Source organism: Cyrtonyx montezumae, unplaced genomic scaffold, assembly GCF_038088225.1.
Source record: "Cyrtonyx montezumae isolate F1298 unplaced genomic scaffold, pur_monq_1.0 scaffold_12, whole genome shotgun sequence".
Classification (NCBI taxonomy): domain Eukaryota; kingdom Metazoa; phylum Chordata; class Aves; order Galliformes; family Odontophoridae; genus Cyrtonyx; species Cyrtonyx montezumae.
In genome coordinates this window covers 4,443,690-4,463,474 of record NW_027071848.1, presented here as the reverse complement: position 1 = coordinate 4,463,474, position 19,785 = coordinate 4,443,690, and the positions used below count along the sequence as shown (strand labels likewise).

Genomic DNA, 19,785 nt, shown 5'->3' with positions numbered 1-19,785 from the left:
TTTTGAAGCATACACTATTTTCTGTGATGCAAACACTGTGACCTTCAAATCCCTTAAAAGCTTTGAAATGCACTTTTAAAAGGCCTTGTTGTTCCAAGAGAGGGTTGGATCATTTGTTCTGATCAATGCAATTGTTTCCAACAACTCAGATAATTTCCAAAAGTGCTCTGGATGCTGCCAAAAACTCTGTATATGAATCCAACCACAGTTTCCCAGATGTGTTTGCGTTACAAATGTTAAAAAGAAAGATTTCAAGCCATATGTAAAAATTTCTGGCAAGAGTTTTTCAGCTACTACTGCATCATAGCCATGGAGCAGATAAGGATTTCCTTATTTAAAAAAGAAAACAAAATATTTTTCCCTTCTCTACAGTCCAGGAGTCAGTAAATTAAGTATCATTAACAGTATGATGCATGGCAGTGTTAGCAAATCTTTGGAATTCTAAAACCCAGCACTTCAATGAGAAATCTGGTTTTCTATGTACGCACTGAGACTGTGCAAAATAGAATGGCATAGCCTAGCATGGAATGGGAGGGGAGGGGAGGGGAGGGGAGGGGAGGGGAGGGGAGGGGAGGGGAGGGGAGGGGAGGGGAGAGTAATTCTGTTGGAAGAGAACTTTGGAGATCATGTAGCTCAACTACCTGATCAGTTCAGAGCAATCCAAATGCTAAAAAATAATAGAGGGCATTGTCCAAATGCCTCTTGAATACAGACAGGAATGAAATATTGGCCAGCTCACTAGGAAACCTGTTCTAGTGTTTGATCCCTATTAGGGTCAAGAAATTGTAAATAAATTGTGAAGAAATTTCTCCTAATATCAGTCTGAGCCTCACCTTGTACAGATTTGTGCTGTTCCTGCATCATGTCATTTCTTACCAGAAATGGAGCCTGGCACCTTGCTCTGCACTTCACTTCCTCAGCGAGCTCTGGGGAGCAATGAGGTTGCCTCAGTCTCCTTCCCTAACCTTGGTCCTCCAGCACTGAGGACCAGGTAGTCCCAGATCTGTTCTTGCCTATAAAATATAGTATCTAAAGTTCAGGCTGGATTTTATTTTATTTTTTTTAATTAGAAATGCACTAGTAATAACTTAAAACAGTGCACAGACTCCCTGAGAGTGATCACATCCTCGGGCTATAGAAACAACTTATCTCTATTGCATTGCCTTCCTGGCCCTGATAGCTAAGAATTCTTGACTCGTCAGTAGATTTTCTTTCCTCTTACTGCTTTGAAAAGAAGGCTCAAGATTTTCTGTATTGTAAGGGATGAAAACTACCTGAGGAATAAAGTGTTCTCTTGGTAAATGGAAATTTTATTCCTAACTACCCAGGTTAAGATCTTAACCACTTTGCCTCTATCTGAATGGTGGGATATGAACAGAAAGATAGCTACTGCATATTTTTAGTTTCCTCCTTATTAAATGAAAAGGATCAGAGTGCCCCAGGGAAATCAAACTTCTTAAGTGATTGAAACCCAGGGATAGCAAGTTCATGAATCTCATATGCCAACAGGTGAAAGTCAAGTGGTGATCTATGAGAAGCAGCAATTCAGGAAAGCACAGAAGTCAAATTAGGGCATCAATGACATTCTAAAGTACACATGGACCCCCTGCTATCAAAATCACTATGTACTGTTTTCAGAGTTAGAAGCCTGTATTTCACTGCATCATAGAATCACACAATCATTTGAGTTGGAAGGGACTCTTAGGAGCCATCTAGTTGAACAAGGACACCCACAGCTGATCAGGTGCTCAGAGCCCCATCTAGCATGACCTTGGGCATCTCCAGGGTCAGGAATTCCACCACCTCTCTGCACAACCTGTTCCAGTGCCTCACCAACCTTATTGTAAAAAAACCCTTATATCCAGTCTACATATCCCCAGTTTTAATTTGAAACTTTATCCCCTTGCTCTACCACAAGAGACCTGCTAAAGTCTGTCTCCTTTCTTAGAGCCTCTCTTCATCTATGTGGCTATTTTGGCCTTTTTGATTTTTTTTTAATTTGTTTTGCAATCACCACCTTTAAAAAAGGCAGCAGCTCCCTTACTCACAAACGTGGAAAAGGTGGATGTGGAATTATATTATCTGGACAATTCACCCTCTTGCTGGGACACCTGTTAAATACTCTGCCCACATAAAATAACATCCTCTAACTCAGAACTTCCAGACTCTTTCTATCAACTATGATCATTACCACTGTTCTGCATTCAAAGAAGTAACAGCTGTTTATGGCCCCAACAGTTATTTAGAAGCAAGCAAACACAGCTTCAACAGATGCTCAGAAGTTCTTTTTTCCAAATTGAGAAAACAGCATACACTAGTCCTGGGAATCATTTACCAAGTATTTTCTAGGATGGATAACATTGCTTTTTACATATTCATAACATTATTTATATGACCAGTTCTTACACTTTAACTTCCAAAAATAAATGGTGTGTGTGTGGAGAGGGGTCATTTGTTTGCAACTGCTTTTCTGATGGAAAGAGGGAAAAGAAGCAACTATCGCCATATTTTAAAGGCCTCTGAAATGTAGTATATCAGTAAGAGGCTGGAAAGAAACAAACAACAATAACATACTCAAAACAAGTATAAAAACACCACCATCACCACAGGAATACACATCCACACCTCAAGACAAGGAGTAATACATAAACATGTTGCTTTTGCTATTTGATGGAATTTTCCAAGGTATTCCTGTTTACACACTGTCCCTACAATTGGAATTTTGAAAGAAATTATAACAATGTTTACAGTTCTGTTTCCAATTACAAATTAAAGTTCAAAAATATTGTTTTGCCATTAAGTTTTTGAAGTATATCTTTCTTTTCTCCTAAGCTGCAGTCTAAAATTAGTCTAAAATTCACCTGCAAATAACCCAACTAATGTGGGGCTTTTTTGCTCCACCATCTCCAAGCTCCTATCATCCTCTCATGACTTTTCCATTTTACACCTACCTGGCCACTAGAGCTTTTTATGCTTCTATGGGCATACTACACTTTGAATGTATTGCTCTGGAAAGAACCTCAGGCTAACACTGAATCTACAGGGTACATCGGAGTATATTGACTCTATTTAGCATCGCAGTAGAATCCTGTCAGTGGACTGTTGTGTATGTTTCTGTTGAGAAACAGTTAATGTGCTTGTGTTCCCTTTAGAGCAGTTGGCCTGCAGGATTCAGCTTGGTTGCTGCGCTGTGCTTCATTACTCACTTTGACTTGTGCATTTTTCATACATATATTCTGTTTTCCAGTGAACCATAAAAAGGGGTCTGCACAAATCACTTTTCCTAAGGAGCTCCTGTATCTATAAATCACATTTGCTAGTTAGCCATGGTATCAAGAGAGTAGATTTACCTAAGAAACTATAGTACAAGCAAAATGCTTGTTAAGCATAGCAGGAATAATAGAGCAGGAATAAAAACCTGACAATTTCCAAAGCATACATTTGTGTCCCATAACAGCTGTCATTGCTTTTATTTCCACTTCAGGTAGGCTGCTTTTGTCTAGCATTTATTCTTATTTTAAAATGACGTTTACTTGAAGTGTATATTTTTTCTTGTCAACTGTCTTCAATATGCACTTCTTTTTCACAAATACATTATTTTTTTCTCTTATTGAGGTTTTTATATATCCTTCCTCCTCCACTGCATTATAAGCAAATATGAATAAGCTCAAGCCTATTTATCCTGCAGGTTTCAAAAAATCACTTTGGCCATATGGAGTTCAGACTGATCTCCAGTGAAGACACTCTGATGTAGCATCTAGTAGACATGAAGAATTTGTGAGATTAAATTCTGCTGTCTCCAGCTACCATTAAAATGATAACATTTAACAACAGTTGTTATGATACAGTGACCTGAAGTATCCTCATCCTCAGAACAACATGACAAAACTATTTCATTTATAGACACAGTTTTGAAAAATGTCACCTTTTTAATTATGTCCAAGTATGCAATCAATGCCTCAAAGTTAATCTAAAAGAAAGAACACAACTGAATCTTTTACCTTGAACTCCTGCCTAATACAGGCTGTAGGACCTACTTAAATTATCTCTGGAGAAAATTATCACAATCTCTCTTCTTTATGTAGGGAAATGACTCCAAAAAGGGGGCAAAAGCCATGGTGGGCCTTGCATTTTTCCCCTTTATTAGGAAAACCAAACACATGTCTATCTCCTTTCATTCCCAGAGAACTTGTTTAACAAGCCAAAACCATATGCCTTTTTATCTTTAATGTCTTTTGCTTCTCATAAATTAAAGGAAGTCTGGCAGCTAAAGTATGCTATATTGTTTCTGAGCATTCTGCTTGTCTTGCTTGTATGGGCTATATACATACTCAGCTATGTATCGCACATATACATAAACTAATGTGTTTGAACATGACCTTATCACCAAGATCCTGCTGTCCACTTTTGTCCTTTATCATATTGGTTTGCATTTGACAACCTTTTTTTTTTTTTTTACATTCATTTCTCCATATTAGTATTTATATTAAAATCCTTTTCCTTCCATTCTGCCTGACACCCTTTTGCCTTTCCAAAAACTTTCATCCCGTCACTCTCATTTATCACCGCTAATTAATATTAACACTTTTATGCACAGTGTCAACCTGTCTAAATTCAACATAAAAACATCAGTATTAGTCCTCTCCTTCCAGGTAGGATGAGGAACAATATCTTAAAGGATATTTCCCATGCAAGTGCATTTCGTTTTGTCTATTACTAAGAGGATGTTTTCCATACTCCCAGTCATCCTCAAGGCTAACACACTTCAGTTATCAGTATCCTTTTCAAGTAATAGAATTGATCAGGATATTCCAAACAGTTTAAATGCTGGCTCCTAGACTGTTCTATTCCTCATCCCAAAAGTTATTCCACAGCCCTCAAGTACAGAATTCCAGAGTCACAGTATAGCTCGGGCTGGAAGGGACCCCAAAGAGCATCTAGTTCCAACCCCCTGCTGTGGGTACAATTGCCAATCACTAAAGTGTACACTAGATCAGGATGCCCAGGACTCCATCCACTGTAGCCTTGAGTGCCTCCAGCGATTTGCCATCCACAGCTTCTCCAGGCAACCTGTGCCAGCACTTCACCACCCTCTCAGTGACAATTGCCCCCCTAACACCTAACCTAAATTTCCCCCCTACAGCACTGGACTGAAAATTTGTGTTCAATTTCTGACAGGCCAAGGAGTCCCAGGACATTTTGCAGATTCACTGCAACGAATCCAAGCAGTAGCACTTGATTTTGTATACAGGCTGTGCTCCCTTTCTTGATGCATGACTTTAGAACTGACCTTTTTAAGAACACTTGTGTTTCACCCAACACAGCCTGCCACTCTTTCCTCTCTGACCTACACAGACACAGGATGACTCACACTGTCCCATTTGCCCTTTTTAAGGACTGCCACAGCATTAGCTCTCTTTCAATTCTCTGAAATTTCTTCAGCGTTCAAAGGCATTCTGAAAACTCAGCATGACAGATGCGGACATTGATCAACCAGCTTGTCTAGAAATCAGATAAAAAAAATAAAGGCCCTAGCCCCATCTCATAATTAAAGATGGTTTTGAGCTTTATTTATATAGAACTTCATTAGACTCTAAGTCCTCACTACATTTTGATTTATCTGATTTTTTTTCCACCCATTTAAACTAGAAATGAAGTTTCAGAAAGATTGCAGTTTTCCTCATCCCTTTTTGACAGATATTTATCTGCTGCTGGAAGAGATGAGTAATGGCATTGCTGGAGGTGAAAACTCAGGGAAGACATTGATTTTTAATGGCTTTTGTTACTATAAAATTTATAGCTTTAAGCAGTTACAATTCCTTTCAGCTGTAGGTCTATACATGCGCACACATCCTTATGACTCAACTCATTTCTCCCTCAGCCACAGTATAATGAATACACCTAGGAATGTCATATTCCATATCTAAACTTTTTCTCAGAAATGCACTTCCCCACACTGCTTGAATTACAACAGATCTCCACATTTCCTATGAGAAACCTTAATGTGACATCTCCAAACACATTTTTTTAAAATGTTATCTCCGTATATACAGCATTTCTGTTTGATTAAAAATCAAAATACATTTTCAGTGTTCAGTTTTTTTATATTCTTATATGTTTATCCACAAAACGTAAACAAATTCCTCACTGTGCACTGCAGCCCTCTAGAAATATTATAAAGATATCCATTTGTCAAGTATTTAAACTTACTTTAGGACTGCATTTGACAATATTCCGTACAAGCTTTCTTAGCTAATATTTCTCACTTCTAAATGAACACTGAATATAGATGTAGATGGTGCATATATTTCAGCATTTTTTAAAATTCAACAGACATTTCAGAGGTATAAAATTACAATCTTATTTCCTGCTTTTCCTAAACTTCTTTAAATTTTGCACTGTTAATATCAGTGTAATTGGCATTTCTCACTGTGCGCTCTTCAAAGCATATTGCAATAAATAGGTTACTAGACTACATCCGAGTAGATGTTTATTTTCTTCCTGGATTTAAAGCTGGCCACCTTTTCCGTGTCTCAAGTTTTATTGCATCACCGTGAGGTGCAATATAAACATTTGGTACATTATCTTAATCATCACAGTTAAGATAAATGTTTTCACTTTGAAGCATTTTTTTCCCATTGGTAAAAATGAGAGTGCCAAGTTCATAATCTGTTTTAGCATTTTTTTCCCCTCTGCAGTTTAATTCCCATTAATGGCAAGCTATGAACTAAACTTTCACAGTTTGTTTATGCTTACGGAACCGCACTTCTGCTTTGCAGACGAAGAGTGAGGAGTGTACAGTGTGCTCTGAGTGCAACCAGTTAAATTCTGCAAAATTAAAAACCACTCCAAAAAATAAATTATTCATCAATTTCAGTCAGAATTCATCTATCACATAAAGCTGCATAAGGTGACTTTCAAGCTATGCTTGAGACTCACAAGCTAGGTCAAATTCTTAGGGTAAAGCAGTATCTTGCAATATAAAACATGCATGAGCAGCATACAATTTCTTTTCAACTACTTCAGCATACTTTTAAGTTACCTTAGTCACTTGACTTTTAGTTGCAGTCTTAAACAGGGACAAAATTTGAGAGGAAATGTTTATCTCACACCCTTCTAAAGAGCATCCTAATGCTAGATAGTGGGTTGTTGCCTCGGCAAAATTACCTTGCAAAAAGTATACCAGACCAAATCCTGACCCTCTTGATGAGAAAGAGGTTTTCTTCCTTATACAAGAGTTAAGTAAGGAAGCTGGATGGCTATTATAAGTTGAAGAGAAATGATCTTGCTGCTTCAAATACAGATGCGTAAGAACAGAAAATAATGACAATAGTGCATACAAACTGGAAATTAGATATTTATATTATGATGCAGTATTCTATATCATGATGCATAGCAGTGCTGGTTGTGGAATTCAGACTGGGTGAACCAATGAATTATTTCCTCCCTTTTTTTCCTTTTTTTCTCCCTGTCTCTGCAATGCCATACTCTAACAAAATGTAATAGCAATTCCTCAAGGTTGACTGGCCTTAATTTATGTATTACAATTGATTCTAAATTAATAACAAAAATGAAAGACAATTTTCTGCAATGAAAAATATTGCTTTTTCTAAAGAGACATATCCAGCACATCAAAGATGGCTTTTAAAAAGTCCTTCCTTGAAAATGATCATCTTTGCTGCAAGATGATTACTATCATCTCCAGAATGATTCATTTTCTAGCAGTAAATTGAAGTTCCTCTTTCTCATCTATTTAAATGTACATGTTATTTTAAATCTACATATTACTTTCTAATGCCAATTGCAAAACTCAGTGATAGCTGAGTTGAACCACTATTTTGTAGACCTTCAGTTTGTCATATTTCTTCCTGCAATACTGTTTCCAAAAGGATTCCTATCTACATATATCAATATCTTGAACATATATCACTGCTTTTTATTGTATACACACTCTCAAGTCGGTGTTCCAGTAGCTTTCATTCAGAACTGCTCTGTTTATTTTGAAGTACATGGCATACATTCTCATTTTCAGCTCTGCTTGTTCTGCTTGTGACTAGAGCTGAATGATTTAGAATCATAGGATATCCTGAGTCAGGAGGGACTCACAAGGATCAATGAGATGAACTCTTGGCTCCACACAGGACCACCCAAAACTTGAACCCAACATCTGAGAGAAGTGTCCAAACACTCTGTGAGCACTGGGAGCTCGGGGCTGTGCAGCCTGTTCCATGCCCACCACTCACTGGGGCAAAATCTAAACTTTTCCTACCCCCCAGCTGCCCCTCCTCTGATACAACTCCATGTTGAAATATCACAGGACAGAATACTTCAGGTTTGCTTGGGTGACACATATAGATTGATTTCTACTAACAGACCTTATGCCAATCAAGAAAAGAACTGTGTAGAGTAAAATATTCGTTTGCACTTTCTGAAAATTGGAATGATATCCAAACTCAGAACACCCCTACATCAGAATTAATCTCTAAAATCAATAGTAGATTTATTACTGAAAAATCATTTCTAGACAAAATTATGGCCTACTGTAAGCTGCAATCATAAGCATGGGGTAAAGGTCTACTTTCCTTCATCAGCTGAGGGGACTAGGATGGACAGCTCCAAAAGGCCGCCCTGTTTCTCCTGTTTCATTAGACCAACATTATCTAATGCACAGTTCACTATTCCTTTTAGAATTGGCAAAATTCTGTAGGATTAACTCTGTAAAATTTAACTAATTCTGTAAACTAGCTCTTGTAAAAGCAATAAAAAACAACCCTCTGTGCTATCTGTACCTTCAGAGGGAGTTTCACTCTGCTGATAGTAACCTTCTACATTGGACTGGGACACAGCATTCCTGTATTGACTTCTATTCTCCTTAAATGAACAAAGAAGCCAGAGGTAGACGTACATTCTCCAAACACTAAACGGGTCTAAAATAAAGCCAACCTTGGACTTGATTTGCTAAACATAATGCAGTAAATAAGCTGAAAGACCACATCCTTGAGAGCTACAAGAAAGTAAATGGAATTTTCATGTAAAGCTGTAAATAATGATTAAATATACCCAGCTGGATTATATGCTGCATTCTGGAGAAAGCAAACAAGTTAGAAAGTGAGAGAAAGGCAATAAACGAGTGATAGTACCTGAAAAATAAAATGTCAATATAATAATAATTTAACAGAAACAGCAGCAGACTGCTGCCTCTAGGCAGCTCCGACTTGCATGAGATCACTTTTCACATAATAGATAACTCAAGGTCTCTGTGATCTTGATAAAGGGATAACTTTTAAGTAGAGATAAGCACTTTTTTTTTCCTGTACTCACAGAGCTAACTTTCAAACTTTTGAATAAATGCTTCTTACCTTTCCAACTTTTCCTCCTTTCCAATATGAAATATACAACATTAGAAATACCTGGATTTTTTTGGTTACCGTGGCTTCTAAAATAATTCTCTCTTTTTGACAGTACTTTCTGGTACTGTATCAGTGGTTCTCTAGTATCTATACTTTCCACTGACACTCTCTCTGAACAAATTCACCATGAGCTTTCAATGTGGGACTTTAAACAACTTCTGGCTTACAGTTCAGTATAATGAGGAATGACATTTTTTTATACTCATCTACAACAAAAAAGGCTCAATATGTTGAGTGATGCATTACATAAGAAAAAAATCTTCGAACAATCTAATTTTGTTTGAGCACAAAGCTCCAAATACTATTGAAAACGCCAAAATACCACAACATGCTTTCACAAAAAAAATGTTTAGTAATTTGAAACATTTCACACAGCTGGAAAACTCTGATAAACATTCCCACCTTAATTCAAACTGTAATTAATTCAAACTCATAGGTTTAAACTCAACTTGCATACCTACTGAAACACATGGTGAGCCTCTCACCTAAAGAAGTCCCCACAGACCACTATACCAATTACTAAAACCAGTGAACATATAGATCTTAAGAAATAAACATATGACTAGATAAAAGCCTAATTCATAGTAATACAATTTTTTTTTTTTGCCTTGGAAAGCATGAACCATCCAATGTAATTCCAAACTATGCATTCTTTCTACCTGAAATATAAAGCTATTACACATGCATGAGAGGGGACATCCTTCACTGAGATAATGCCCTCAGAGGAGTTTAAATGGCATGGTGCTTCAGTGCAGTGATAAATCCAAAGGAATATGCTAATGTGATTTTACCTAGCCTGCATCCGTGCAATATTATTCAGACATTTAGATTTAAAAGCAAGATTCTCAGGTAAAAAGATGAAAATATGAAGTAATTTGTTATGTACCTGAAGGGAGCTAAATGCATAGTATCATTTCAGCCTTTTTTCCTAATCACAGCATAGCCATAAACAGTAGAGGTTGAAATATTTTCCTCAGTCTCTTACAGTCTTTTGCCTCCTTCATCTTCCCTTTTAGGTCTCAGAAGCTTTTTTTCTTTTGAATATTGGGGATGAGAAGTGCTCCCAGTCTCCAGCTGGTAAAGGATATACTCTTTACACAGCTGTAGCAGTGATGAAATATAGAGTAAATCATCCCTGTAAACAGAAGATGATTGGAAAGCCTTTATTTTTATTATTATTATTATTTGTATCACCTCCTTTGGACAACTCAAATTCCTCCAGCAGTGTACATCTAAGGCAATTCAGATCATTCCTATCTGAAGAGGATAGGCTAGTTTTCCTGACTGTGTCACCACTTTTGGGAAAACTGGAACAGGTCGCCTAGAGATGTGGTGGGTGTCCCATCCCTGGAGACATTCAGGGGGAGACTGGATGAGATTCTGAGCACCTGATCAGCTGTAGGTGTCCCTGCACATTGCAGGGGATTGGACTAGGTGGCCATTAAAGGTCACTTCCAGCTGAAAGGTTTCTCTGATTTGTTTCTATGATACTAACAAGGTGGAATTATTTAGTTTCCAGTTCCAGATACTGACTGTGCAGTATGACCACTAACACCAGCAGGCAGTAATTGGTGCTCCTCAAAATTCACAGCTCTCCCTGTTCCTTCTTTTCTGCTTTCCCATGCAGACCCCAGAGTGGCACACAGCTATCAGGTCCCCATATGGCATGCACAGCGATAGACACAGGAATAATTTTGGCATAATTACTCCCTGGCAAAATAAGAACAAGGAACAAAGTTTTCTAGTGATTAGTTTTATTTTAAGTGCCAAATTAGGGCTGCTTTGAGCTGACAGAAAGTCATACATTCTGGGTGAGTAATGTTACAAAAGAATTAGGCTGTTCCAAGGAACCTTAATTTAGGTCACTGAACTAAAGCAAACAAATTCTGCAGGTGCCTTGGAAAATGTTGGCCTGGTATTTCCATGCCACGGTGGTGGCACTGTACACCAAGTTCCTTTAGCTCCTTTCATCAGCTTGCTCCTGTACAACCTCAGGTCAAATTAAATCTAGTAAGGTGAGAGAAACAAAAACAGAAAACAGACTTCACTTAAACCATTGCATCCCACAGCCAGGGAACTTATGCTTTGCAGTGCTAACAAGTGTCTGAAGGTGAACAACAGCCATTGGCACAAGAATCAGGCACAGAATTGTAGAATCATAGAATCATTACAGCTGGAAAAGACCTCTACTATCCAATTGTCAGCCCATTGCTACCATGCTCACTAACCGTGCCCCTCAGTGCCACATCTCCACAGTTCTTGAACACCTCCAGAGATGGTGATCCAACACCTCTAGGGGCAGCCTGTTCATAATCTCTTGTATCTCAGACCTAAAATGTGATTGGAACTAGAAAGCATAAGAGAAGCACCCCCACAGTGTATGCACTAAACTTATACTTTCATTTTATGGAAACATTTTCTTTCAGAGACGGAGAGAGAAACACTATTTTTGTGTTTGCTAATATAGATTCATAGATAAGTACCTCCTCTTCTTGTAGTAGGAACTAGCAAAAATTCCTGGGAGAGAGTTTGAATGCGCAAAGTATTCATAGTTCATTGCTCTATAATAAATCTGATATAAATTGGTCAATAAGAAAAAAAATATGTTTCAATTACAATTTAGTCTCAGTGCTGCAAGAATAACTTTTATTCTGAGTGAGAAGAGGGAGGTGTTAGGAAAGAAAAAAATGTAATAAGGGCAACCAGACAGAAAGCTCTTAAATGGGAAGAAAACATCTACAGTTCTGCAGAAATAAGGACTCAGAGAACAACATTCTGTTTGGAAGAGCTCTGCAGGACCAAAAGGATACTCACTTTAAAAGATTTACTTTCTTCTGTTGGAAGTCGTCAGACCATTCGACTGAGACTGCTGATGGTTGAATATTGATTTGTGCAATCTATCGACTCAAAAGGAATACTTCTATGGTACACACTTTTAAACTTTGAAAATATCTCTTTCTAGGGACCATTTCTTGACTACTCCCTTCCACTCTGTTATTTTTGAACTAAACAAAGGAGGCCATTCCAGCATTGCATTGTCTTATAATCTCCTACTTGAGAGGTCAAAGAATGCTGCTTCAGGAGCAATCAATTCCTGAAAACTTTAAAAAAGGAGAAAGCAGATACACCAGCGACAAATAGTGAAAACTTGATTTCCCAAACATATAAGCAGTGATCTCAACTAAATCAAGACAAACAGATATAAAAATAAGACATTGAGTCAAATTAAAGTCCTTGCATCATTTAAAACAATCCAGTTCTCATTTCTCTTTAGCAATCAGTGGAAAGTACCTCTTTTTGCTTTGCCAACTACATTTTTACAAAAATGACTGATGAAAACAGCACAGTTAATACTGCAGTAGGAATTTTGTGTTAGGGTAACAAGGGGCCAAGTAAATAAAAAGCTAGGTCTGAAATAAATTTAATTTTCAAAACACTCTATCCCACAACAACTCATATCCTTTCATTTGTATATGTATACAGTGAATATAAATAAATGCTGAAACATATAATAATGTATAATTATATACTTATCATAAACACCTTCTTTTTCGTTTAGCATCTAAAGACTAGATGAACAAAAAGTACTGAGATCTGAACTCAGACATTCATCTTGACATGAATCAAACATAAATCTATAAGCAACTACTGTATTTCTTACTATAGAACAGAACAGAACAGAATAGAATAGAATAGAATAGAATAGAATAGAATAGAATAGAATAGAATAGAATAGAATAGAATAGAATAGAATAGAATAGAATAGAATAATAGGATAGAATAGAATGATTTAGCTGGAATGGATCCACAAATGTATCTAGTCAAATTGCCTGACTTCTTCAAGACTAACCAAGAGTTAAAGTGCATTATTAAGGGGATTGTTCAAATGCCTCTAGAATACATCAATGACTTCACTAGAAACCTGTTTCAGGTTTACCCTCATGGTAAAGAAGTATTTCCTAACATCCCATCTGAACCTCACCTTGTACACATATGTGCCATTCCCCTGTGTCTCGTCAGAGCAGAGCCCAGGATCTCCCTCGGTTTCCCTTGCTCAGGGAGTTGTAGGGAGCACTGAGTTGATTCCTTAGCTTTCTCATCTCCAGACTGGACAACTCAAGTGCCTCAAGTGTCCTCAGCCTCTCCTCCCAGACTCTTTTACCAGCTTTGTTACCCCCACTGGGTGCTTTAAAGTTCGTTCTATATTATGGAACCAAGAAATGCATGCAGTATTCAAGGTGAGGCCACATCAGTGCTAAATACAGTACGAGAATCACTTTAGGTAGCTATTGATACTGGCTGATATTCCATTAATGTCTAAGAAAACCCTCTTTCCATTATGTGCCTCAGAGTACAGAGCTCTATCAAGTAGTCAATCAATTAAAGCTACCTTCTAGCTTAGAGAAGTTAGCTGACTTGTCACAGATTCTATTCAGTTATCCCTTACCCTGACACTGATTTATTTACAAGTGCAAATCAGTCTCTTGATTGCCCTGGATACATTTTTCAAGCATTAAAATATGAAAACTAACACCATCACACTAATACAAGTCATTTTATGTAGAATTTCCTTTTTACAGTGTCTTTAATATTCAATGTAGAGAAAAGTAATGTCTTATTGTAAGGAATTTTTTCTAAGTGTGCACTTGGGTATTATAACCTGTTACAAACTACCAAGTCTTCATGTACACCTGGATCTGCATTTTATGCCCACAAGCTGGCAGAGAAACTCACAGATTTTCTGAAGTAATTGAAGAAAATAAAATAATCTTTTTTTAAAAAGAAAAGAGTATTTGTTGGAATTTTTTTAACTGAGCATTTGTTTTACTTAAGTAGACTCCTAAGAGAGCTCTAAATGAGCTCATTTAACAATGATCCTCATGGTTCAGGGATCAGTGAGAATACCTGATGAGTGGTTGAAACAGATGAAGAAGAGCAGAAGGATAAAAGCACGTCAGTGACGGGCTGGCAGAGGTACAGTTTCCACCTCTGTAACTCCTGGGACAGCACTGATCACAGCTTTAGGTTGGATCTGCCCCAGATTCATCCTCTTTGTGAGCTCTCTATAAGGGCTTTCAAGCTCGAAACCCCAAGTCTTGTTAAACCATAAACTAGGACACAACATTTTAAATAGAAACAACTGAACAACATGATATCAAAGAGAGTGAAAATAAAACAAGCTTTCTATGAAGACAACTACTTTCATGCAGTCATTCCTTGTTAACTCAGCTGGGACTCAGGCAGCTTGACGATGTTCAGCAAGGTTGCACTAACTTCCTCCTTGGCCCCTAAGCAATATTTCCTTTGAGTATTTCTCAGACTTTTCTGCTTCTCCCCATCTCCATGTGGGACAAATTCTGTCAACGTGAGTGCAATTGTTCTATGTTACCCCAAGAGATGGAGCCATCTCTTCATCCATAGTGAGAATCACATCTAAGCCACTAACTTTCTTCAGGAATACATCCCACAGATTCCCGTGACCTCCTAAAATTAACTCAGTGGTGTCCTTACCAAGTTTACAGTCACTGGGAGATGCTGTTATATAATCAATCCTTCTTTCCCTTAGAAGTCATAACACACCATAAATCAATTTATCTTTTTGTTGTAAAATCCTGTCAATTATGTTGATCATTTCAAAACGTGGTTAAAAGTGAAATAAGTATCTGATGATTTTTGGGATGCAGAGTTGTGTAACTTAGATAACTGGATTAAAATGGAAAGTTTATTACCAACTGGGAGATACAGGCAAACTGCATTTCTATTTCTTTCTGATCAGCAGCAACATTAATACATTTTGTGGCTTTGCTATTTAATACAGAGAGAGATGATTTTCCATCTCATTTCTAAAAGAAGGCTTCTAGGAGGAAATAGGTAATCAACATGGAGAATGGCTTTCTTCTGATAATGCTGTTAATCTAACAAATGACAACTATTTAAACGCAATCACTTGTGTATTATATCTCATACAAAAAGCAGCAGATACTGTACCCTGCCTTTGAGACAAAACACTGATGCATGTGACGGAACATTTCAAGCAGTAATAATCAGATGCCACAGATTCAGCTGCATCCAGAAAACGACTAAAATGTCCTCCATTAAAATCTGTAGTTTTGTTTTTTAACTGTTTATCAGTTTCTAACTGATATATATGATATCATATGATGAACAAGAAATTACCTGCATCAGAAAGGTAGAGCAGGGGCAAATCACAATGGTTTTGCAGTATGTACAGTGATAACTAACATATTTATTAAAAAAAAAAAGAATCGGTTTTCAAAATATCACCCAGGAGGCATGTGTTCTGCTCAGTGACCTTTGAAAACTCTAGTCCAATGAATAACTAGTGATGCATGAATAACTTAAGAGACAGTAGATAAAAAAGTGCCCATAACCTTATACGTTATCTGTTATAAGAATGGCTGTAGTAAAGAGATATATTGCTCTTTTGTAATTTGCCTGAGTGAGCAAAACAATGAGAACATAATCTTGAATTCCTATAAGTTGAATGGTTATGAAATTCATTATCTTGGACAATTAAAAATATAACATGCAGAAAAAGTGCAATGAATTGTATAATCCAAGCATCTTATTTAATGGTAGTTTGCTACCTTACAGGCATTTGCTCATATGGCAACAGTCACATCTTGATAAATCTGACCTTGCACTCAAACATTTTTCACAGAATGAATCCTAACTGTGTTTGCTTCAAAATTATAAATCTTCCTATTACCAGCATGTTGGTAGAATACTGAAGGCATTCAGCAATGGCAATTTTGCATCCATTAGCAGTCCATGTAAGTACTATGATACGTGAAAAGCTTAGACTTTCTTGCTCACACAATATTGCTGCCCATCTGGTTCTGGTCTTCCAGCAAAGAAAGTTGGTAATATAAAGGAAACAGACATGTAACCAAAAGACGAGGAAAAAACACCAAATCTAGGAAGATATGGTATAATGCAACCTTTAGATGTATTTATTTTGTGCTACATCTAAACAACACTACTAACAAAGTCTTTGGTGCATGCTCTGTTTGTAGTTCACACAATTCAGACTTGCATAAAGATATCCTTTACATTTAGATATGGTCTACAGCTTTTGTGTAGTCAGTGGAAATTTAGAAACAGTTATGCAAGTTGTATGTTAGAAACTAAGACTATATGTCTTCCACTATGAAAGGAAATCAAGGAGGTTAAGAGAGGCATCTACAATTCCAGATCACAAATGAAAAGGGAGTTTCCATCTGACGTAGTCTCTTCTCACACTTCTACACACCTGAGAATGTATGCAGTTTTAAGAAGAAAAGCATTCTGGATACCTGGAATATCTTAAAAACACGATAGGCTTATCCTGTTGTATCATTCACATTTTCATAATTCAGACTTAAACATCTTTATTCAAAATGTAAATGATTGTATTCTTAAACACTTTTCATTTAATTAACAATTGTGTTATTTTTATTATAGATTATTTTTTCTTAGAAGAATAAGTTGCACTTACCCTTTCCAATGTAATTTCTTCAAATTCATATTCAATTTCTGTTCCATTGACCTAAAAAAAACAAAATCAGAAAATTCCTTAAATACACAAGGAAGGTAATTTGTAAGGGATAATGTACAGGTTTTCCAGTGTAATCAGTATACTGAAGCACATTTTTCAACACAGAGGTTTGAGTATTTAAATTATGTCCTACTTGGCTCCCCTCTGCTTTGAATGGCAATGCAATCAGGCCTACAAACTTGAAAACAGTAGAAGTCACTATTTAAAGCTCCGTGATAGTGGATAACTAAGCCATTTACATAACATGAGTGATATTTGATACAGGATATTTGTGGACTTTGTGCAAAAGTTTAAATACTTTCTGAGGCAATAGTTCTATGTCAAAAACAGAAGAACTGCCCCTTAGAAATTTTCTCACAAAGTGAGGAAGGATTAATTATTCACTGCCTTCAGATCTCCAATTTACTTTGCAATAGAAAATCAGACAGGAAATTCATAGTACTTATGTGAAAATCACTCACTGTACATATGCTGAAATATATCTTGTTTACTATATTAACCTAGGGCAAGAACATGACAGAGGACCTTTGCAACAGACAGCTGAAGAGCAAAAAGGCAAAGAATGTTAATGAAATTCTTATGCTGTGTTCCAGTGTCAAAATGAATTAAACTAGAAAATGTGGAGCACCAAAATGGATCGTGCTGGACAAGAAATCTATCATCTGAAGACATGATACTGATCTAAGCGTTACTCTGAAATCTTGTTCCCATCTGACGTGGATTTTTCATGTCCCTCTAGGCAACACACTTAACATGACTTTCTTAGTTTCCTAATTTCTAAAATGAGCAGAGTGCTGCATTTGAGAAAGCTACAAAGTTGACTACATTATAAGGAAACTGCATGGTACCGGAAGGACTACAATCTGCTAATCACATTACACTACACATTAAAAACTGAGATGAGCCGACATTTTCCTATAGGATATTTTCCAGATTTATGTTTTAACTTCACTGCTTTCTACATAGAGTCTTCTATTGATATAAAAACCTAACTAGGTATGAACAGCTATTCCATTTTTTTTTCCTTTCTTGTCTAATGATAATGAAATCAAAGCTATCCATATGTCACTGTTTTCATGAACTTCTCTTTTATCTTGGGCTGGTGGATAGTTCTGATCTATGTCTTCAATTCCTCAGTCTTGTTCTATAAAGCTGTCTTTGCTTCACTGCTTATAATCACTTTTCCTTTGCATTAAAAACTCGTTAGTGCAGCGAAATGGGAAAAAGAGGGACATGAGAAGTGAGCAACCTCCATATAAAGATGAGAGGAGGAAACAAGCTGAATACTCAATTTGTATTTGCACACAAACAATATCTTGATTACAATCATCTAAGGAGTTCCTTTTATCACCCAAAGTCCCAGCTCCAAAAAGGTTCAGCTCAAATCTCTATGAATCACAGCAAAGATCTTTTACCAGGTTCCATAGCAGCAGGAATGATACAGATTAAAACACTGATCTTTTCCAAAGCTTATATGTAGCTCACAGTCCTTTCTTGCTGGTTGCTCAGAAGACCAGCACAGTTATTTCATAAAGGTTCATATAAGACATTGCAAGAACACAATGCAGGTGAAATGATGATGTATGCAGTGCTATTTGTTAGTAGCACCACACTATTTCATATTTAGACTTTCTGGCTGCACCCACACTGCTAAATTAGAGTGAGTTTTCAGCCAAGTCTCAGTGCTTAAGGCTGTTTCTGTCTAGAGCCTGCTGGAAACAAATAGCCCAGGAGCGAGCCAACGGTTAAGCAGGATAATCATGGCTCCACTGCTGAAACTGGCTTTTCGGTGCTCCTCTTTAGCAGCATACAGGCATACTGAAAAGGCTCCTGAAAATGCTGCCTAAACCATCAACTTCTATTTCTTGCAACTAGAGGAAACCTGTTCTAGAGGTGTTGTAGAAACATTTAGATGTTGTACTGAGGGACATGGTTTAGTGGGAAGGTTGGATGGTTGGACTGGATGATTTTAGAGGTCTTTTCCAACCTTGGTGATTTTATGATTCTGCTTACAGTAATTTTCTGATTACTGATTTTAGATCAGACTGCAGTTAAATTGCACAGCAAAATTTGACATGTTCTGTATGATTTTAGATATCTGTGAACAATTCCAAGCTGTTTCTTAGGACATGATTTAACGGGCAATATTGGTGCTAGGTAGATAGTTGGGTTAGGTGATCTCATAGGTATTTTCCAACCTTAAAGATTCTATGATTTTTTTGTGGTCATCTATTTTCCTCCTCAGCCAAAGACATCACAAGTGTTTTCATGCTGGTTTGGAATTATTACTTCCTATCTTTCAGATCAGCAAGGTTGACAATATATATCCTTAATCTTGACTAAATTTTGCTATCTATAGAGCTGAAATATGAGGTAGTCATCTGGCTCTCTTCATACTCATTGGAGAGGAACAGGTACTTCTAGCTCTTAAGTAATTTCATCCTGCATTAGACATTTCAGATAGGTTATTTGAACTGTGCCCCCGAAGTTTCCTTTCACTGAGTACAGAGTCTAAAATTGAATCATGAAGTTTGGTGAGCACTTACCTTACACAAATTTTCTTTGAAATTCTCCCAAGTCCAGCCTGATTAAAAAAGTCCCACTTAATGGTGCCATATTTATTTTACAATTATACATTAGTGAAAGACCAGATGTCTGATTTAGGAGATTTTTGAGTTATTTGTTGTTGGGGGTTTGTCTGCATGTGTAATTGGGAGCATATATGCAGGTTGAGATTCAGCTCCTTTTCCCGTAAGACCAACTAGTTAGGATGTTGTCAGGAACATGACCTCCCTCTTGATTTCACTCTCTGATTTG

At 37.0% G+C, this 19,785-nt stretch overlaps 1 protein-coding gene across 6 annotated transcripts in view; it reads right to left on the bottom strand.

Moving 5' to 3' along the window:
* The window catches only part of DLG2 (discs large MAGUK scaffold protein 2), a 1,006,374-nt gene that overhangs the window by 360,538 nt on the left and 626,051 nt on the right, over nucleotides 1–19,785 (bottom strand). For all 6 annotated transcript variants that reach the window (XM_065729952.1, XM_065729947.1, XM_065729948.1 and 3 more), the window contains one exon: nucleotides 16,909–16,959. In XM_065729952.1, coding sequence (XP_065586024.1) covers nucleotides 16,909–16,959 — 51 coding nt within the window. The remainder of the gene's footprint in view (nucleotides 1–16,908; nucleotides 16,960–19,785) is intronic.